Below are 23,427 nucleotides of genomic sequence, written 5' to 3'. Positions count from 1 at the left end.
TAACATTGATTTTCCACACAACTCTAAATGATCAAGTGATCTTAAAATAAATCCTCATAAAATTCAGCACATTTTATACCTAAATCTACCTCCAAATCCCAAAAACCTTAAAAAATTTTGAACGTTTTGTAAGGTTTGGACAGGTCAAGATTATTGCATTGTTGCATCCAACATTTTTTCTTTGCTTTTTGTCCCAACTCTCTTTTGCGTGCCTTCGGCCTGTCATTCCTCCCTCATTTCGTCAATCCCCAAGAAACACACGCATTTCATTGAAAAAGGAGCCGCCGCCAGGGGCGAGATTTCAGTTCGGCGACGGCGACGGAGGTAGGAGTGGCGTCGCTCTTGCGTCTGTGGAGATGTGCGCGGCGCAGCTTCACCAACGGTGTCTCTCTCCAGTTTCCGCGCGCTCTTCCAAATAGCAGGACGTCGAATACAACCAGTCAAAATCGGCTTTTCCAACTTTTTAGTGACACTTTTTCTCTCTTGGTGCAAAAAATGCGAGCGTCTTGTCGGCGACGAGGCGCTTCTTGAAGTGGTGCGTGTGTGTGGTGAGCTTTAGAAATCGGCAGGATGTGCGACGTCCGACGCAGGACTTGGGTCTTGTTGGGGCTGCTACTGGGATTGTTTACCGGTTAGTTGAGGAGTTTTTAAGGGAGGTGTGAAGAGGGTGAAAGTTGTGATGGCGATTAGGGCCAAGTGGAGCGAATTAGGTTTGGGTTCGACGATGTTAACGTTGATTAGCATAGTGGGAATGAGTTGAGAAGTCGTTAAGAGGAGATTTTGATCCAAACTTAATCAAAAGTGACAATTTGCAAAACAGTGGACAAAAATTTTTACATTAAAAAAATTGGCAGAGTAAAAAAAAAGGAGGGCGGAAACAATTAAAGGATTGAGTATAGTTGCTTTGTTTCAGTTTCTAACTGAGATCTAACAGGTAGTCCGTTTGAATGCGTTAATCTTTCTAAACTTTGAGAATAAAAATGCATACAATACGAAACTAAAACTGAACGAAGCTTAATTAAATTTGATTTCTGGGAAAATGTTATACTACTTTCTTCTATTGTGATTTTTTTTAATATACAATTTTTTATTGGTGGAAAAGAATTGGCCACGCTTTTTTTAATTTTAACTTTGACTTTAATTAAAGCAAAATTGTGGAGAAAAAACGTAAATAGGTCATGTTATAGTGTTTATTATTTTTAAATTTTTAAATTTACTAAAGTTTCTACAGAAGTAAAAAGCTTAATTTACAACGTAAATAACTGAAACGAGCTTAATTTAAAATTTGTTTTTCAAAGACTAGAGTGGAGCAATTCTGAAAGAAAATTGTGCCTGAGTGCTTTTATTACACTTGACAAAATTTATTTCACATTATTTTTTTTGGAATCTCAATATTCTTATATACAAGGTGTTGAGATTAAAACTTTAATGAAATATATAAAATAAAAATTTACATTATCAAAGTAAATAATTTATTTTATATTGTTTGTTTGAGAACTGTTGCTTCGGCTACAAGAATGGTCATTTAAGATATTGATTTAAATTTAATAGTTTTTAAATAATGAAATTTTTTGTTAAAATTATATTTTAAATAAATAATTAGATAAAAAGGCGCTTTTAACTGTTACGAGTACAACAAATATTCTATGTTTTGTAGCTCATGATAAATAAGAGTAATTCCACGTCAAAACAATCACTTTCCATTTTCGTAAATTTGAAATCTGTTATAGAATGCATCAAAATAGGTGACACATATTTCACCGTTCTTTTTCAACATACATTGAAAAAACAGGAATGTACTAAATTATGTACCTTGTAGAGAAAAATTATCTTAAGAACAAATCAACATATTGAAATATTTTTTTAAATAATACTTGTAGTTATAAATGGGTACACTATAGACGTGGTAATACCTACATGTATTCTAAAAATTTGTTATTAACAAATAATTTAAAAATACATTATTTAAACAAAAAATAAACCATTAGACAGGTTTTAAAAATTCACGTAAAAAGTCTCATAATTACAGGGTGCCCCAGAGAAAATTTTCAAGTAAGGTAAGATACCAGGAACATGAAAAGAATGTTTAAAAAGTTCAAAAAATGTTGACATTTATTTTTTGATATTTGACATTTTTTTAAATATATTTAATGATACTGATGATCTTGTATATGGGACAAAAATTTTGCTAATAAAAGCCACAAATAACATTGAACAGAGTTACAATTTAGGATACAGCTTCCTTGTTTCCTCTTTTAATAGCCTATAGCAAAAAAAACTTGGAAAATTATTTTTCCAACAGAAATAAATAGAGTCAAAGTGCAAACTTTAAACCCTCATTCATAACTTCGAAATTTTTATAGATAAAGTTTTTTTAACATTTTTTACATGTTCCTGGTATGGCATTTTTCCTTGGGGTGCGAGTTCTGGCTCACCCTGTATACTCTTTTTACACAAATTTTAGGACGGAACATTTCAAAAATGGCTGAAAAAAACATTATTTTTGAAAGCGCTCCAATCTCCGAGAGATTGGAGTTTTTATGGAAATTAAATCGAAAAATTACCAATTTTTGTCATTGTCAATAATTAACACTATTTTATTTTTCAAAAAAATCAATTTGTGTATTTTATATTTTTAGTCATTTATTTTTTATAACATTTATAAAAAAACAAGAAGCCAACCATACTGCATTTAAAAAAACGGAAAAATGTTACAGTTTTTTAAACATTTAAAATTATAGACTAAAATAAGGTAAAGTACTGAATAGTAGTCATTACATTAAATTAGAGAAACCTAAAAGGATTGGAACATTAAAATTCAATTACATTAAAATAGGAAAGGAAATAATACTTTGTTGTTGAATATTATTTAACTCCAAATAAGGTAGAGAAATAATGTTTTTTATTTATCTACCTTGGAGATAAATATCTTCAACAACAAAGTATTATTTTAAATTTAATATCCATCACTTTCTCGAATATTGTTTTTACGATTTTTTTAGAGCAAATTTTTTTTTTTTCTATTTTGCGTTTAGAATAAGTCTATTCCAGCACCCAAATGACGTCATTTGGGTGCTTTAATAAGTCGTTGGCGTTAATTTAATTTTAGTAATGGACTTTTTTAACTATTCATTTTCAAATGTGAAAATAAGAATTATTTTTATTTACAGTGTCCTAAAATTATTCCTCATAAATGTCGCAAAATTTTCTAGAAAAAAATTAAAATTTTTGTTTTTCAATTTATAAAATGACATAAAGGGGCAAAATAAAAAATAGTATAAAGCACTTGTCGCAGCAGGTTCTTCAAGCACTCATTTGTTCTCCAACTCGTCGCTACGCGGCTGGTTACGGAATTTCAAATTTGTGCTTGCTTCTGCAACTTGTACTTTAATATGCTATTCTGCTGTTTGCAATTTTTATTTTTGTGTTCGTTCTTCCATCTTCTATTTTTCCATTTATTTTTAACGAATGTGTAGTTTGCTTAATAGCAAGAAGGCTCACTTTGGAACATTAGATGGTATTATAAAACAGATAATTGCGTGAATTAGTGAATTAGTAAAATTAGTGCGAGAATTTTCACCAATATAGAATCTAGTCATACAAAAAATGCTAATCCTTGTACATAATTCAAATTCAAATTAATGGTTGACCCCGTTCCGGTCCGTTGGTGTTAATTTCCGCACTCAACAATCCCTCAAAATCTCGATTTGGGTTCGAGAAACTGGTGTCAGATTTTTAGAGAATTTTTAGGAAAGAACGAGCCTAAAATTACGTTTTAATTAATTAAGTGTTGCGTTTCGGGAGCAGATGTTTGGTCATATGCGGGTTCAAGAGGTTGATGCGGAGAGAGATTAGGTGGTATTTCTGTTAATGGTTGTTAACATAAGATAAATGAGGTTGGAAATAGGATTTTTGATGTTTTTTAAGTGCTTATGACGGGGCACGGGAGGCAGTCGTCGGAAAATAGGTCAACGGAAGGTATAAATATATTTTTTGTATTTGTGCTAGGTTGTCTCTAACACTTTCTAAAATGTTTACAACTTTTGTCTTCTTTTTTAACTCACATTTTGCTAGTTTTTTTGTCCTCTCATTAATAATAATACAAGTATCTAGTTAAAACTTCTCTCGCGTATCAAATGTATATTTTTCCGCCCTTGTTAATAAAACCCGGCAAATCCCCTCTCAAGCCGCTTTAATTCAGTCTTCTCAATTACAATTACGTTTCTAATATTCGTAGCGGTTGCGTTTTCATAACGGAGCTTCCCTCGAGTCGTCCCTCGAGATGTGCGACAAGTTTGCCTTCGTCGACTGTTCAGCTTGGCGTCGCGACGCTCCGGGTCATGTAGATGGGACACTCTTTCATGTCCCATCACCGCCCCGGAACAAAAATCGTCACTATTCGCGTCATTATATATCTCGACACCCTCTTCAACTCGGATTTACTTACAAATTTCCCGCTTCCGTTTCGTTAATAGGTGTGTATTTTCGCCCGAATTATGTGGTGTTAGAATTTATCTTGTCGAGGTTATGAAAGGGCTCTTGTTTTATTTCAAACTTATGTAAATTACGGTTTCGTTTTAATGCCACTTACATCATGTGGTGCATTAATTCAGACTATTCCATTATGCATTGTTTCAGTGAGGCGATAAATTCTACAACGAATGTTTCGCAACTTTAATAATGTTCCAATTGTTTCCACTGTATAAACGATATATTCGCGTTTGTTTTCTCGGGAGGAAATTTGCGGCTTATTCACTTAATATCAGAAACATGCCTTTACAAAGTCAAGTTTAATTATTTTACAGAGCTACCTCTTCTAATCCAAACGTCACATGCAGACGCAAAAATTCTCAATGGAAACTCTCATTCTCTAATTTTAATTAAACTTTATTGTTTTCTTTAATTTGTCCCCAATTATATACAGGGTGCGCCAGAACTCGCGCCCCAGAGAAAATTTTCAAGTAAGGTAAGATACCAGGAACATGAAAAAAATGTTTAAAAAATTCAATTTTGACATTTATTTTTTGACATATGACATTTTTTTATGTCTATTTAATTATACTGATGATCTTGTATATGTTTTTTTTACAATTATTTAGTAAAGGTACAAAAATTTTGCCAATGAAAGCCACAAATAACAGCTTCCTTGTTTTCTCTTTTAATAGCCTATAGCAAAAAAACTTGTAAAATTATTTTCCCAACAGAAATAAATAGAGTTAAAGTGCAAACTTTAAACCCTCATAACTTCGAAATTTTTATAGATAATTTTTTTTAACATTTTTTCCATGTTCCTGGTATCTGGCGCATCCTGTATACAAACGTTGCAAATATCCAGGAGAGGCCTCAAGTTCAAATCATATTTGGCCGCAAATTAAAAAGATCAATGAAATAACTCGTATTCCTAACCAATCAGTGGACTAATATTTGGCGCCAAATTTGTGCAGGCCATTTTAAACTGGTCACTGATTTGTGTAATTTATCTCCGTTAAAGTTGTCGCCGTAAACAACCCGGAATCGGCTTCAAGACAAACAAACTTATCTATTTCCGGAGTATCCAATTTTAAATTCGTCTCGCTAAAGCCTTTATCAATAAAGAGAAAGTGGATAAATGTAAAAGCAGAATAGGGAGCAAATTGAGCGAATCATCTGCTGTTTTGAGTTACCAAAGTTTCTTATTAAATAATAAAATTAATTGCAGTTTTGACGAGTTAAGCAAGTGCCATTTTCATATAATACCCTAAAAGCATACCGCCGTTTTCATGGTTTGTTAAAATTTACCCAATTTGTGTCAGTACGTTTTCCCTTTTTTGTAAAGCATCGATTTAGGTTTTACGAGCTGTGTTTAAAATGGCTTCGTTAAATAATAATGCCTAGTAGGATCAAGCTTCATTCACAGTTGTTTGAAAGAAATTTAATTATTCTTTACTCGTACATGAGGGGAGGTTTCTAACTAAAAATTAAATATCGTATTGATTCGTGTCAGAATAGCTGATCCATTAATAAAATTACCGCTCACTAATGAAACATTTTTCAAAATTAGTTCGATTTTACAACAACAATAGCTTACTGTTGAGCAGTAAACAATACATAACCACTGTTTGATTTTTATCTGGTCGCATGTCATTATGTTTCGCACTGATGAGCTTTAGGCTGGCCAACACGATAAGTTAAAACGTCAATAACACAAACATTTATTTTTGCAATCACTTGATTATGAGTGGTGGGGAGTGAATGCCCGCGCTCTATCCGGACACTCCATTAAACCACGACCACTTGGTGGTGGGAGTATATGCCATATTTCCTACTACATTTTGATTTTCCTAGGTGGTTGTCAATTTTGCACCTTATTTGTATTTGCGTGCAGTGCATACTTCCGAGATCCGACACGTCGGAGGGTCACATGACAACCGGAAGTGTCAATATACGTTTAATTACGTCGCCTGTTCGACACTTCTCCCACTTGGTAGTTTTAATTAATTTAAAAGTTTAACGTCCCACATTCTTGATGCCGACTTTGAAACGGCTGCAATTAATTCAAACGACCTCTTTACAGTTTGTTGTGTTGCTTTCATATTTTTTTTATCTCGTTTACAAGAAGTTGGAAATTCGTGTGACAAAAAGGGTTAATATGCATAGTTTGTTAAATTGATCCTAGTTAATATTAAGGGTAGGTCCCTTAGGAAGGCCACAAATCGTAAATTTATATCGAATCAGCGACCCTAATGATGTCAACTAATTAAAATTTACGTACAAACCCTTAAAAGCCGAATTTACGTTGTTTGTAATAACTTTTGCTTATATGAGAGGTTTTAAGGATGTTTATTCGAAAAACATATATCCAGCTCAAACTTATTAAAATTGCAAACCTTCATTTGGAACCGGCGTGTTTTTTGGGTTTTCTTTTGTTTGGCAAAAACATGCCTAATGGAAAAAACAAGAATAAATTCTTGTCCGGTCTAAATTACATGAAAGAAATGCAAATTTAAACGCAAGCTTTCTAATTACGCCGTGAAGGAATTTCTCGTGCTCTGATATTTACTTATCCAAAGGTCGGCTTCATTATAAGAACATCGATGGTAATTTCAACTTTAAACAAAACCTTTGTGCCTGGTATTTAAGTTTAATCCACGTGAGGCGGGTTTAAATTAGTTGAGGGTTTTAGCATTTTTGAAACTTGCTTGATTTTAAATTTGATTAAAATCGAGTTCAGGTGAAACGACAACGGGAAGGTTTCTACTTGATAAATTTCGAGCAGTGAGCTCGTGTAGTGGCAATAAAATCCCTTTGATTCATATCTGATGAAAAATAGAGCCTCAATTTAACAGTTATCTCTCTATGTATTTTATGATGGATTAAAGTTTCGTCTCTGTATGATGATCCCGGAAAATTTCATTCTCGTCGAGGAGAAATCTCTTCCTTCGGACCATTCAGAAAAGCTCAGTCGATAATTCACTCTCAACAAAGAACGGCCGGGCATATGATAAGATCGGCGTGTGGAATGTTCAGCAATCATTCTAATCTTTACATCCTCATCTTCTTTATTAGATAGCTTCAAATCAACGGCCGGAATGGCACTAGCACGGATGCTCTTTTATGCAAAGACATAAACAAAATTTCGAGATAAATTAAATGAAGGTGGAGTTCGGGATATGTGGGAACATAAGTGGACAATTTTTACGTTTTAGACTGTACAAAAATTATTTCTGTGAATCTTATTATTTCGCATTTTGAAGTTTTGAAAAAAAATTTTTTTAGCTGACTTCAAGTATTTTTAAAAAATTTTTTTGAACAGAAAAATGATGGATGGCTTTTATTGATTCTTCATCTAGAATTCAAATTTAAAGCTCTTTTTTTTCGGTTTTACTTTTGCATAAAATCATACTTTTTAAAAATATATTACTACATACTTGAACTTGATAAATAACTTATTCTGTCCAGTTGTGCAGCGGGGAGGTTTGGGGTTTAAAACTTCTCCCAGAACAAAATGAGGCAAAATTATGATGGTATACGTAATAAAGGGTACCGAAAATCGCCCAAATTTCGACAAAAATCGAAAACATTTAACTTCAAAATTGAATTATTTATACTCTTGGGAGTTTACGAGACTTAACATTTGTGTAAGTCTGCCAATGTTGAATTAAAACATTGACACTGTCAGCGGCGTGGTGGTGTAGCGGTAGGTATTTCCGTCAGGTAGGTCTGGAGTACGAACTACGCTCAACTCAGCAATTCTTCACTAATTCAAATTCAAATACTAATTTAAATTACTAATCAAAGATGACGGGCGCATAACAGCGCGAAATTTAAAACATGTGCCCATGTTATAATAAGTATAATAAGAGAAAGAGAGCGCATAAGTTCAAATAAGAACGCAAAGCAAAACAAGAAAAAGAAAAAGCAGAAGAACAAGGCATAAGTAGGAAGGAGCATAAAAAGCATAAGAGCTTTTTTCTATTTCGGTGTCATAATGGGCATTTTATGCGACTGTTTTCAGTGACACAAAATCTCTTTGTGACACTGTTTTTAGAGACATTTTATGCAACAGTTTTACCGTCACTGATTGTGCATATTGTGAGAAATTGTTGAAGATCAACGTATTTCATCGTCATAAAAGTGCCCAAAATTTTTGACATAGGTAAAACTTTATCTCTGACTGCGCCACTGTCTATCATATGTACAGTTACTTTAATATTTCATGTACAATAAATTCTTATAGTTATTTTTATGGTAAGTGTGCGAAACGATTCGAAAAGGCATTTGAGCTTGTAAAAAGAGTTTCACGCACATAAGACAGAAGACGTTTTTTTCTAAAAATACTTTTATTTGGTAAAATACTTTTTGCTTAATTTTATCACTAGTTATAAAATATGACATTATTTTATCACTAGCGTTAAAATAGGCTAAAAATAGCAGTTAAAAATAAAAATAGCACTATTTTCATAGCAACACCCTAACACTAGTATGATTTTGAAATCACAGATTTAAAATTCGATTTTGATGCCGATGTTTTTTACAACCAAACCAAAAAAATTTTTATGAAGCACGATGCAAAATGGCTGTTTTTTGCACACGACGTGGTCCAATCTTTAGGTTTAGTGAAAAAAACGCTTATTTTGCAACTTGTTGCATAAATGGCTATTTTTTGTTTTTTTTTTTAAATTTTTCTAATAAATTACTTTCAAATTAGCACTCAGCACCGTAAAAATTAAATGAAACGCTTTTCCTCGTAGGGTCGAAAAATATTTGGCAAATTATTTTAGCTAGAAACTGCAATTTGGTGTAGAATTTGTTAGTTTAGTTGTTGTAGCTTCTGTATTAAAAATATTAGTCTTTGTCCTAAAATGTTTCTTGTTTGGATTAATTCGAGTTTAGTTGGCTGAAGTTATTAGAGCTCTCATAATCCTTCTTGTTACTTATTCCGTTCACATTTTCTGAAAACCGACAAGAAATTATATTGGTTTTTAAAAAAAGCGCCCTGCTCGCGTCATTAGAGTTTCAATCAGTTATTATCTTTAATTAAAGGCAGTAGTGGTATCGAATTTTTGTGCGCTAAACCGAATTATTATCTTTATAATTCATTGCACGGTCTGTCATAAATTCCACTAGAAAATTTTTATTTCGGACATGTAGAGTCAATCGGCTTTCTCTTGGTCGTTGGAGTGCATAAGCCGGAATAAAATGGAAACAGTATTTTATCACCGCTACACTCTGATCGTAGAATGTTTTCATGCGCCATTTGAACAGGTTCTGATTTATAAACGAACTGTCGACGGGCGTATTGCCACCGGTCAAGACGAGGTGTAATGCATACATCAGCAGAAGTAGCGGTTTGGGCTTTCATAAATTCGGATATTGCTGATGTGGCGTCGATTTTAATATGTCTTGTATATCTAGGACCGGCGTTTAAGCAAGGACTAGGTTGTTAGTGTAAGCTTGAGGAAATATTTGCTCGAGTGAGTGTTGAATGAGAAAATATTCGACGCATATAAACATCCCTCCGAGATTCCGGCCAAGTTTGGTCAAGGATTTTGAGGATAATAGACGAAAGTTATTAAAGGACGAACACTAAGCCGATGAAATGTAAGATTGACGTTTTAATCAAACGCAATTAGGCAGGAAAGGATTTAATGTATTGCCGATTCCGAAAATAGAAAGCTCGCTCAAAAATGTAATAAACTTTCGTTCCGTGTTGTCAGCAGTATGGACTTTTTGTCGAATCTTATTTGAATTCTCGACGTAATAGCAATATCGATAAGGGAAATTTCCTTTATGTAATCAATGAGACATTTTGCTAATGGAAAGCGCAATTTTCCCCGACGATTCATTGTTATACTTTTTCGATATTTTTTATCAAAGTAAATCACATTATCTATTATCTTTCGACGCTCGGAAATTACCTCGGGTTAGAGACCTCCATGAAATCCGTCATTAGTAACACCGAAATAACATATCTGCAACCACTTCCGCTCATTCCCGGTTCATTCATACACACCTCGGGAATTTCGAATTTTATTAATAGCCAAACATCTGCTACCGCAAGATCATTCATAAAACCCACAAAAATAAAAAAACTAGATAACTCGCAGCTGTCAACTCAACTAAAATTATCTAATTCAGTGTATGCAAGACGCGCTCTGATCCTGTTAATTAGTTTGTCGACAATCACTCCTTAGCATTTAAATTGAATTTTGCAAATTGAAATAAAAGCGTTTTGAGTTAATTTTTGTAAATTGATTCGGGACCCAATTAAAATCCTCGTGTCGAAAACAAAAAACGATGTGGGCCTTGTCGAGAACTCTACAAAAACGAACAAATGAGATTCCCCACTGACAAGACAAGTGTGACAAACTTTTATCAAAACAAAGCTCGAGATATTTATTCGGCTGTATCGACGGTTTTGACACGATCCCCGCTATTGGGTTTACACAACAAAATGTTTGCTCGACAGGAATATTTCAACAGCAAAATTGATTAAACCAACGAGAAATCCAGATCGTTCACTGTTTAAAACGCAGAAACATGTCTAATTTTTTGCTGTTCCATTTTCATATTAAAGAAATTAGAAGTTGAGACACAAAGGGTCGTAAATAAGTCGCGATATCAGCCAATGGCGGAAGTTTTCGTAGGCACGAGTCTGTATCAAGATTTACAACTTGTAAAATACATTAAGCAGATGTCCGTTATTACATGACCGGCATGAAGCTCTGTTCTAGATGAAGTTAAAATTATGCGAGTTTCAAACAATAAACTTTGCGCATACTACCCTGCAACTATGTCCGCTTCCGACAAGTTCCTTTCCGCCAGTAGAAAATTTGTCAAACTGGAGAAAAACCACCGCAAAAGGCGTGCAACGATAAACTAAATTGCGCCGATTGTGTTCTATTGATGGTAATTGAAGTAAATTGGCTCGTTAGCCGCGCTCGGGGCTATAATTTTGCGAAAAATTTCATGTTTGTGCTATATGGTCAGAACGTGGCTCTAACCCAAACAGATTTTTATGTAAATACGATTTTTGCTTGTAATTACGTTTTTTAAAACACTAGAGAATTGTTAATAGTGCTCAAAGGGTTATTTATTACACACAAGCGGCAAGTAACGCTTACCAAACCAGGGGCAAATTTACGATTCGATTAACCCTAGGCTGTTTTATTTTAAAACTAATCAGATTTATAGGTTATTGTAACTTTTGTTTGTGACCAATTTAATTACACATTATTATTTTTCAAGTTTCAAAAGCTTCTTTTTTTCAGGCTAGGAAACTGAATTGATGGCTGAAATTGATAACGTAATAAAAACGTATTACCGTTTTCGCTCCATGCTCATCCACGTTATTCCTATAAGCATTGTATAGTTTTATTGATCTCGCAACGTTTACAAAACGTCTCTGAAAAAAAGTAAAACTCGAATCTGTCTTTTTTCTGACAAACGTTTATATTTTATCTCACTCCTCAACCAATAAAACACGGAAAAGATACAAGTTGCTCTTTCACTTCATAAAACCTCTCAGTTCCAAAGCGGCAAAGACAAGTTTTTAAAGAAATGCAGAGCGACAGCGTGGGGTGGAATTTTTCACACGATCTGAACACTCTTTTTGAGACAATTCAGATTTTCCCCCGAAAATATTTTCTCTAAAGAGTGGAATTATCCCATTAGCATGGAAAGTTTTTTGATCGATACTAAGACAAAACCCGGGGTCTCTTCCAGAGAGTTGTTAATAAGTTTTCTAATTTGTAAAGTGGGCCATCTGATCGATACAAAGTCCAGCCAAGTGGTGGAAGATAAGGTCCACTGCTAATGCACTTACGAAATGAATCTTGCACACGGATTAAAGTATGATGAAAAGTTGGAGTTTTTGAATTTGATAGGAAAGCAGTCGAGTGGAGAATCACCACCCGGAAACATTACAGCAAACAAAAGGAATCGAAATTGGATCACCAAAAACAAAAGACAGTGATTAATGGAAGTGGACGGAGCGTCTTATAAAGTGCACAGATCCCTACAGAGTGATTGATTATAAAACAATGGGGGCGAAAAACTACATTGGGGAGGAAAAGACGACTTTAGAGTTGAATTTGCAAGATTTGCTCCGCGGAAAGATCTATTTCAAGAAAAAGATTTAGGACGATTTTATTTATTTTTGTGGAAATTTATCTTTGTGTTTAATACTTCCTTTCAATTAATGTTCAACTAGAATGATTAGCATTTACATTTCAGTTACAGCATTCTTCGGCTAAACTCCACATAAGAAGTACTAGGAGTGCTAACAGTGATATTTATTTAAAATTTATAATCGTTTAGATCCTGCTCAATGAAAATATTTTTAAGTTGGCAGCACTTTTGGTTACACCGAAAATGAGTATGAACTTTGTTATTTTCAACAAAAAGTTATTTTTTTATTGCGTTTTTGGATTACTCAAGTGATTTTGAGAGAGTTTTTATCAGACTTTCCTATACCTATATTTAATAGTTTTTGAAATATTTAGACTTTTTTAATTTTTTTTAATTCGCATCTTCCTCTCCAAAAATCGATAACCCTACCATTTTTTATTATTTTGAAATCGTATTTAGGCATATCAAAAGAAAGGTTAGATCTTTTCTTTTGTGTATTTATAATTGGAAAAATAATTAATTAACAAACCTCCAAAATTTAAGGTTACGTTTGGGAAACTTCAAATACCCCTAACTGAATTTTTTCAAATGGAAGGCCCTAATTTTTTCTTCACTAAATAAAAGACAATTTAATTTTGCAACGATCTGTACTAACATTTCCTATACCTAAATTTAATGATTTCCAAGTTACTTTAACTTTTTTTTCCAATGAAAGAAATTGATTACTATCCATGGTTGTTTTCGCATAGTTTTCTATGAAAATATTTCGCACTGAAAAAATGTCAAGTTTTTTTTCAAGATTGTGTTATTCTTTTCGTAGATACAAATTAAATTTATTTAATCTAAATTTGAATAACTTTGATATTCTATTTTTTCTTATTTCTATGACTACCTATGCTAATGTAGCTATGGCTACTGAATTTCCGACAATAAAAAAATAAAGAAAATACTATAACTTAAAAACCATCAAACATAGGTATAGGAAATGTTAATACAGATCGAAATAGAACGAAATTCTCCTCCATTTAGTGATGAAAAAATTGGGGTGTTTTATTTAGAACAACTGAGTTAAGGGTATTTGAAGTTTCCTAAACGTAACCTTACATTTTGGCGGTTTGTTAATTATTTTTTTAATTATGAATACACCAAAGAAAAGATGTAACCTTTTTCTCTTGTATACCCAAATATGGTTTCAATATAATAAAAAATGGTAGAGTTATCAAATTTATCAAAAAAATTTAAAAAGATCTAAATATTTAGAAAACGGTTTAACTTAGGTATAAGAAAGTTAATAAATATTTTTTTTAATCTAAAAACGCAATAAAAACATAACATTTTATTTAAAATAACTAAGTTCATATCCACTTCAGGTGTAACAGGAAGTGCCGTCTTCTTGAAAATATTTTTATTGAGCAGAACCTAACCGATTGTAACTACAACAAAATTTTAGATAAATATTATTGGTGGAACTCCCAATACTTCTAATGTGGCGTTTAGCAGGAACAGCATGTATAATGTTTAACATTCAACCTCTACAAATTAATTTTTCTTGTGGATTTTACATTTTGAGTTTTGCTTTGAAGTAACAACAAAGGCATTTGATAAAAATTAGGCCAAAATGTATGTATGTTAAAAGAATGCAAATCAAAGGCAAATACGAGAGCAATTTAAAAGGAAATTTACCTAGCTATGAAATAAGAGACGAACGGTAATAATTCTTTGTTATTAGATGCCTGGTACATTTGTGAGTTCAATCAGTTGTTCAATTTTTTACAATGCAGCAAACAATAATTTGCGACGAAATGTAAGAAATGAAAATAGGGCACTAAGGTTATCAATTTTTCATCAAAGAAAGCATTTTTTAATCATCTACAAACGATTTATACAGTGTTGAGTTTTTTTTTACAAATAATCATAATGAAATGACAAATAAAGTCTGAATCTGGCGTTACTAATTTTCTTCAGGTCTATGTTTTTTTAGGTAAGTAGATTTATTTCTGATTTTAGCTGTATTAATTAATTAATAATCTCTTTTATGCAAATATTTTGGAATTTACTTTGTTATTTATTCTGGGAAATTTTTTTGGCCGTAATCTCAACTCATTCGTTCCAACAATTTGTAAATTTTCAAAACATTGTTACAAAGAGTTTTTTGCCTCACGACAATCTTAAGAATTCTCTTTGTTACTCATACCTGTCTCTAGCACAGTCGTGTGGTTGGAAGCTTTTTCCACTTTTAGACTGAATATCAAAGAATTTTTTTCTTAAAAACTTTTGTTAAGATATTAAAACCCTAAACACAATATTTCCTTATTTACCCTCTTTCCCACCATCCTTACACAAGCCACCCCTATTCGTTCTGTTGTCGTTTGATATAGAAACTTATGTCTTCCACATCCCGAAAGTATGCCGAAAAAGCATTATTTTTTGCATTTGAAAGGGAATTTGATCCGGAACACATTCCAAGTTCGGTGCGGCAATTTTCGCACCGCTTCGAGATGCTAAATCAATTCTTCACCTGTTCCTTAAAATTGATGTGGCGCGCCTTGACGCCTTTCACGCTTTAGTTATGCATAGACAGTCCCGGGCGTCACCTTTTACGCTTCGACGCTCCATCACCCTAAATAGCACGACAGCTACTTTCCACCCTCAAACCACACCCTGTGTTGTTTTTGTACAACCACCTTATAATATTAATCGGCGGACGTGTTTTGTAAAGCCGGAAAGGATTTAGGGAAAACAATACGAAAAATTTATACAGGACTGTAATTAATTTATTTTTGTGAGCGGAAGACTTGCACGGACCGCCTCGAGGGAATTTGGAGCTTTGACTAATTTATCCATAATTAAACACTTCGAAACGATTTAGTGCAAAAGTTTTGAGAGAAAATTTGGTTTTACCAACTGATAACACACCTCGGAACTTACGAAGAAACACGCATTTTTAATTTTAAATCAAGTTTTTTGTTAAACATACAATTTTGTTAAAAACTAAATTAAAGCGTTAAAATTGAAATATTTTGCTTATGTGTGCTTTTGTGTCCAATTTTTTTACATGTGATGTTTTTAAAAACATTTTTGATGATAAAGCGGCAATTGCAAATTGTTTCAATTTAAAATCAACATGTGTGTAGAGACTTGAACCTTAAAATAAACGAATTAATTTTGAAAAATCTTGATAAAATAAACTTTAGTTATTTTTGTTAAATAATTTGAGTCTGGGTAAAATAAACCAGCCATCCAATTTACTGGCATTTATTAAAATTGCGTTAAACACTGATTTTTTTACAAGACTTTCAAATATACAGGGTGCCCCAGCGAGTTGAAAAGGTCCATTAGTGACCCTTAACTGGTAAAAGTGAAAAAAAATTATATAGGATCGCTAGTCTATCGCTTCAAATTATTTTCAACTATACAGCGTGTCTCAAAAATAAGTTGCAATACAAACTTGTGTTTTTTAATGGCACACCATATGTTTCTTAGCGTTTTTGGATGTTGATTTTTATGATGATGTTTTTAAACTTTTAATGGTCGATTTTGCTTAGTTTTAAAAATAAGACGTTTTTTTTGACAAAACATGCACTTTTTAAAAATGTATGACACAAAAACTAAGACATCTAGAAGTACATTTTTACTACCGCAAGCTATAAAGTGGTAACATTTTTTTAGCGTGTTGCATTGGAAAACATAAAAAAATGAAGGCATTTGTTAAAAGTTCAATAACTTAAAAAAATTTAATGGAACAACGTGTTTATTGTCATTGCATTTAAAAGATTATTAAATTGTCTTTCTAAAATTATTTACTTATAAGGGGTTATATCAATAACTAAAAAGATATTTGACGTTAAACAAAAAAATAATAATTACTGTTGTTTCAGTAACCAAAAAGTGCACAGTTGCACAAGAGATGGAAGAAATATCGATTAATAATCACATTTGTGTTAAACTAAATCCATTATTCTTTTTTTTTTACAATAAAATAATTTGAATTTTAGTATTTATAACGACTTACAATCTCTGAATAAATCAAGGGATATGTGATCCGTGGTGGAATTACTATGGTTACCACAGTATCAAGAATGCTTAGATATTGATAAGATGATAAGCATTGGTGCTACAATTAATATTCAATGTTAAATATCTTTTCATTTATCAATTCTAGACAATAAAAATTTATTTTGTAAGACAATTTATAAATCTATTAGATACAAAAATAAAAAATAGGGTGTTCCATTTAAATTTTTTAAGTTATTTAATTTTTAACAAACTTCTTAATTTATTAATCTTTACACATGCAAAGCACTAAAACATTGCTACAGCTTTAAATTCTGTACTTTATTCTTTGCAGAAGTAAGAAAAAATTTGTTCTAGCTGTCTTAGTTTTTGTGTAATAGATTTTTTAACGTTTTTCGTCAAAAAACGTCTTATTTCTAAAACTATGCGAAATTGACTAATAAAAGTAAAAACATTGTTTGAAAAGAATACATCCAAAAATGCAATTGTATCGTAACTTATTTTTGGGACATGCTGCATAATTGAAAATAATTTTAGGTGATGCACTAGATTAGTATCTATCAATGTCCTATTTATTTTTTCAATTTTACTATTTAAAAGTCACTAATGGACTTTTTCAACTCGCTGGGACACACTGTATTTGTTTGAACATAATTTTAGTTGTCCCCTGTTGCCATAATTAATACTAATTAACTAATAGAATTTACGAGAACTATTCTCAACTACTTTTCAAAGGATAATTAATATGTACCTAACTACGGCACTGAACATTGTGTACTCATTGTGTTAGTTGGGAAAATAGCAAAGATAAATAGATTTACCAGTTGCTGAACCAATCAATAATTTGGAGAATCTCCTAATTATTATTTATTTCATGATTTAATTTTATGATAACGGCTTCAGTATTTGGAGCATGTTTATAACTTAAGCAGTTTATTTCAGCTTTTTATTTGTGAGTTTAATAAATTATAATTTGGGCAAAATGGTGGATGCGCCGGGGTAACGCGGGCAAAATGTATTATATCTTTAGTAATAATAGTGTAATTGGTTATCTGCAATTGTCAGTGGTATTTAATTGGTTTTAGTTCTCCACATTACTACATGTTAGTTGATACCATAGCATTCAATCAGCGTTTGAAGTGTACGTTTGCATAATCCCTCTGATGTGGTAGTTGTAATTAAAATTGAAATAGTTACTAATTTTTTTGCATCAGTTACTAAAAAAATTCAACGTCGCTTGCTGCGAGGCGCCCGCGACTTATGTAAATATTTAGAAAAATTTGCATTCGTATAATCTCGTCGGTAATAAATCAAAATTAAATTTCAAAAATCCCATATTAAAAAAATGCATATCCCGATATTTATTTTGTCATGCAACCAATATTTTTATGCATTGACATTTCCACACTTATCCTGAAAATTTACGACCGTAAATAGTGTATCGAAAGTCGTTTTATTTAAATCGTGTACAATTACAAGAGTTGGAGGACTATCGACCCGAGCTGGGAAAAAATGAAAATAAAGGACGTGTCCGCAGGCGGTATAAAAAATCTTTCCGACACAAAGTAACACGAAAAAACCATTCTATATTCAATCTTTGTCGTTTTGGAAATTAGACTTTGTTTTTCTCTAATCTCGGCCTTTATTAAACTTCCAAATTTGAAAAGCCTGTGTACACAAGCAGTCCTTTGCAATCAGGGCTGTTGACACAATTGGAGTCCATTTATAGTTTGCCAAATATCATCTAATTCGCTTATTAAAACGTTAACTCGGCGTGACACGGTGTAAAACACAAATTTTACTCTAAACTGTTTTAAATGAAATAATGACTTTTCGTCAAGCGTGAAAATTACTAAAAACCTCACTAATTGAAAAAATTATGGTGGAACAAAGTCACGCTTAATCCCACAAATTGCCTTTTAAAAACAATAAGGTTCATCGAGTTTAATTGCGCTGAAATTTCGTGCGAGGAATATATCTGCAGGGAAATGAGTCACATTTTAGTCATAAAAGCGCAAGGTGGGTGCCTCAAATTGCACAAATAGGCCGATCGAAGTGGGCGGTGGAAATATGGAAAATATGGATAAAAATTATTTTCATAAATACAATTTTCATAAGCAATGTTATGATCCATAACATCCCACGCAACTATTACATTATATTACCTCGTGTTGTTTAATACCATAATAACAACATAACGGTAATGTAATCCTACCATTGACTAAATTTGAAATTATTCAATGAAAATAATGCTGGAAGCTAGTAATTATTTTACCATAAAATCAATTTGTACGTAAAAAATGCACACATTTTGTGGCTTCATTTGTCCGCAAAATCCCGAAAACACATGTAATTTTGACTCAACTAATTGCTTAAAAATTATTAAAACAGGCAATTCGCTTGTAAATTTAATATTACATTCTATTTGCAATTGCGTCGCTTCAAAACTATTACAATATTTTTTAATTCATTTGTTGGGTATAGATTATTCAAACGAAACGTATTTATCCATCCGAATAAAAAGAGTGTGTTTTACTAGTCGACTTTTCTATTCAAAATCCAGGCATATTACTCTCGTTCACATTTAATCCACTTCTGGAATATTAATTGGATGCAAGAATCCATAAATCTCGTTTACGTGTCAATATCAGAAGCAAAGTGGCTGCATAAGCACAGCTTACGCTTATCAAAACATAGAACCGTCACTGCTTATTTAAACTGAGGTAATCTGGAGTGTAATTTGATGTTACATGGATCGTTCTGGAGTTCTACAGTCGAGGGTAATTTTAACAAATTGCTTAGGAAGAGTAAAACTATGTCTTTTTATATAAATGTCAAAGATCTATATTGGGGCGTAATGTCAGAATTTTTGCTTCCTGATGTGTGTTTATAACTTAGGATAGGAAATTCAGGCGTACTTTCAGGATTTCTGGATTATGATAATTGCCGGTCTCATCTCGTCGCCCCTAATGGCCACAACATCACCCAAACAGATCATAAAAGTCTAGAATCGACGTGGAGAGAAAGCCATCAAAGTTGCGATTAGTTTCAGCTATAAACTTCTTAAGGAAATATGTAGTTAGAAAACTTTCTATTTTTATAACCTTCTCTCTATGGACAGCACCTTAACGAGCGATGGGGATTTTATGTTTGCCAACTCCCGAAAACATCGTTACAATTTTTTTCTACCACACATACATTATTTACGAATTTTTACATTAGTTTTTTGAGCTGGAGTTTATTAATAATCAGCATGTCGTTTGGTTTAGTTGTTGAATTATGGAAAAGTTTTAAGTGCACTGATCATATGGATTTACATGGATGACTAAAACATTTCCCAGGGTGATGTATGTGGAAATACATTTTAATCCAGATTATTAAAACAAAATCATTTTTATTTCAAATTGTTGAAGGGTAATTTTGACACACCCTGTATGAAAATCAGTAGCGGTAACCGTGCCGGTTCAATATGTCACCAGCACAGCTGCCTGCTCTAGTTTCACTTGTTGTAATAAATTACAACTTATCGATTAAAATAATTTACTGACCTCTAACTCCAAAATTGTGATAACGGGGACGTCTCAAATTGGACTGAAACTTGCTTCTGATCAAGCAACGGGATTTGTTAGTCTTAATGACAGAAATGTTCTTTTCTTTTGCACTTTTTTCGCCGGAATAGGAAGCGGTTTTTCTTCTTTACTCGAGAGGCTGTCGAGTACTTCAGGTTTTTGTGTTTTCTTTTCAGCTTAATTCAAAATCTGATTTTCAGATCGAATAAACCGGTTAATAGAGTATGATAATGATGCAGATTAATGTCCAGAGTCGAATAAAATTCCATTACAAGTATGAGGATAATGAAAGCGTTGCGTCGAAATGGAGCTATCAAAGGAATAATAAACGAATTTCCGTAGATATTGCGTCGTTTGGTAATTACATTTCAATGTATCACGTCCATATTTGCTGAGGCTGACAAAGTGGTTATCCGAGAGAGAAAATACAAGGGATATGAGCGAATTGCAGAACAAAAGCAAGCAACGGAAATGATACGATGGGTTTGTTTGTGTATTCGTCTTCGGTACTTTATTATACTCCTATACAAATATTGGTTTATATTGCATTCGGAAATCTGCCTTTTTTCATTTTTTGAATATTTATTACACACACACAAAAATAACCCGCTTACGCTATGCTCTACGAGAAGATCCCCCTTATTTATGATTGATAATCTTGACTTCACCGATGACATAAATATCAAGCCAAAAATAATAACTCGAAACATGAAAAATAACAACCAGATGAGAAAGTTAACCGGAAAGTGGAGCAAACAGTCTGGATTTTTTCAGGTTTAATTAGTCACATCTATACTGAAATCGTAGCATGAGTTTCAGAAAGGAATCACTAACAGATAGTACGTACCAACTTTTCTTTACGTAATAATACAATGTTTTTTTCTGATAGGAACATTTATAATTATTTTTTTAATAAAAAATTAGAAATGTTTTAAGGTAATTGCTGATTTCTTAATTTGACATTAATTGTCATGTTTTCTCAAAAAATAAAAAGCAACCAAAACGATGAAAATTCGATAACAAAGGGTCTAAATTATTTAAAAGTAGTAAAGTAAAATGTGTAAAGTGTAATTACTGCGTTTTTTATGTGCCATTGGTGTTTTAAAAAAAAAATGTCACGAGTGGCGGCTTGCCGCCGCGAACATTGGCGAGACCTTCTATTGTCGCATTATATCTAAAATGCAGTTTTCTGCACATTACCCATCCTCAAATAGGTAGATTGTGAGTCTTAAAGTATTGTTTCTCAAGTAATGCCGACGGTCTATGGACATCCATAAACTGTGCAAAATGGTCCATTCCCGTACCGATAAAAAATGGACGTTCATTTCCGGACGGTTTGCTGACGAACTAAGAACGTCCGTTTTATGGATGTAATATTGCGGACGATTTTTGGATGATTTATGGATGCATTTTGTGGAAAAACGGACGTTTTATGGATGTTCATTTGCGAACGGTTTATGGACAAGCAAAAACATTCGTTTTATTCGAACGGTTTTTGGACGAACTAAAAATGGCTGTTTTATGGATGTACTTTCCAGACGGTTTCTGGACGAAATAAAAGTGGATGTTTTATGGATGCCTATTTACAAACGACTTATGGACAAACAAAATATTCGTTATATGGATACATATTTTTGAAAATTAACGTTTAATGGATGTAAGTATAGAAAAATCATTTTCCTAAGACCTACAAAAATTTTATGACACATTATAAGAGATTAACCAAACAATGGCTTGAATTTGTAACCTTCCATAAATGGCATGTTCCTTTGCAAGTGTTGCTGCACCCACCAGAATAAAACAGGGCCGTATTTAAAATCAAAGTAGTGGTAGAGTTTTACCAAGCTATTATTAAAAAAAAATCTGCTTTATTTAATAATAACTTGTTAATAACCACCTGGCTTTTTTAAATTTTTTAAAATACTTGACTACATCAAAAACTATTAAAATATTTCAAGTATTTTAGACAAAAAGAAAGTAAATAATCCGGCTCTGTTAAAAACTGACCTGTTTCCTTGGTGTCTGGGTCCGGGTGGGTTCCACTAATTTATGATTTGTTTACCCTCTGGTTTACTCTTAACAATACCGCATTTAACTTAAAAGTAATAAAATTTTTATTAGGTCTTAGCAAAACGATATTAGAGTACCGTGCGATTTATAAAAAAAATTAGAGTAGACCTCAGATATTGAGGAAGAATATTTTTTAGGAAAAAAAATAAGTTTTGTGATATAGTATCTTTTTCGCCAATAGAATAAAAAAATCACTAAGTGACCATTATTTTATCCAGTAAGATAGAAAAAAACAAAATAAAATAACATTACCAATTTTATTATTATAGGAAAAAAATGGTTTTAGAATGGATTCTATCGTATAATTAAAAGAAACAAAAGTCGAATCTTTGATTAACTCAAAAATTTTAACTGCCACAATTTGTCAAAATGTTATGTGTGTTATTGTCTGTCAAGTAAAAATTTAGATTTAAAAGATTGCAATTATTTCAGCTTTTAACAAACTATCATAATATATACAGTGTTTTTCTTTTGGTTTTCCTCTTTAGTCAAATGTATTTCACTATTACTCAAAACTATTTCATTTGATATATTAATGTTAGAGCGACGTAAGTGGGAAATAGTTTTGAGAAGTAGTGAAACATATTTGACAAAAGAGGAAAACCAAAAAAAACACTGTAATAGCTCAAAACCGGCGTTACACAATTGCAAAATTGCAGTACGATGTATATTGCTATTATTGTTTTGAAGTTTTTTAAAATGAGGGACTCATTAGAGAAAAAAAAAACAGTATTTTTTTATAGGTTGCTTTGCCTAGAAGTGCCTAGAATGTTTTTGTTTTTGTAATTATATTTCTCATTTCGTTAGTTTTTTATTGCAATTTTATGGATCATTTAAAATTCTCTCAGCAAGCAATCCTCTTGACTTTTCTGGTATAAAACCGGTGCGTCATCGTCGCCACTTTTATTAATAAAATTAGTACCGGGGCGTTATAATCCGTCCCTCGCACATAACTCCGATAATTAGGAAGCGGCGATGGCGATGGCGGTGGCGGCTCCAAGCTCGTTAACTTGTCGATCTGTTAAACAATGGTCAACCGGCGGGCTACAATAAGCAGCTGCGGCCGCCGTTGAGATAACAACCCGATTGCGGCTAAGGTCTGCTCTGGGACCAGTCTAACCCTTTATCAAGCCTGGGCCGGCCCCCTCACTCGCCCATATATCTG

General features: G+C 32.6%; 1 protein-coding gene across 1 annotated transcript in view; it reads left to right on the top strand.

Moving 5' to 3' along the window:
* The first annotated feature begins 383 nt into the window (after positions 1–383).
* Positions 384–23,427, top strand: part of LOC123009820 — a 52,703-nt gene continuing 29,659 nt past the window's right edge. The window contains exon 1 of the mRNA XM_044406340.1: positions 384–631. Within this exon, the coding sequence (XP_044262275.1) occupies positions 571–631 (61 nt within the window). The 5' untranslated portion in view covers positions 384–570. The remainder of the gene's footprint in view (positions 632–23,427) is intronic.

The sequence above is a fragment of the Tribolium madens genome, unplaced genomic scaffold, assembly GCF_015345945.1.
Source record: "Tribolium madens isolate multiple individuals breed KSU strain unplaced genomic scaffold, Tmad_KSU_1.1 Scaffold_7;HRSCAF=85;Tcas5.2_LG10, whole genome shotgun sequence".
NCBI lineage: Eukaryota > Metazoa > Arthropoda > Insecta > Coleoptera > Tenebrionidae > Tribolium > Tribolium madens.
This window is presented reverse-complemented; position numbering and strand designations above follow the sequence as displayed.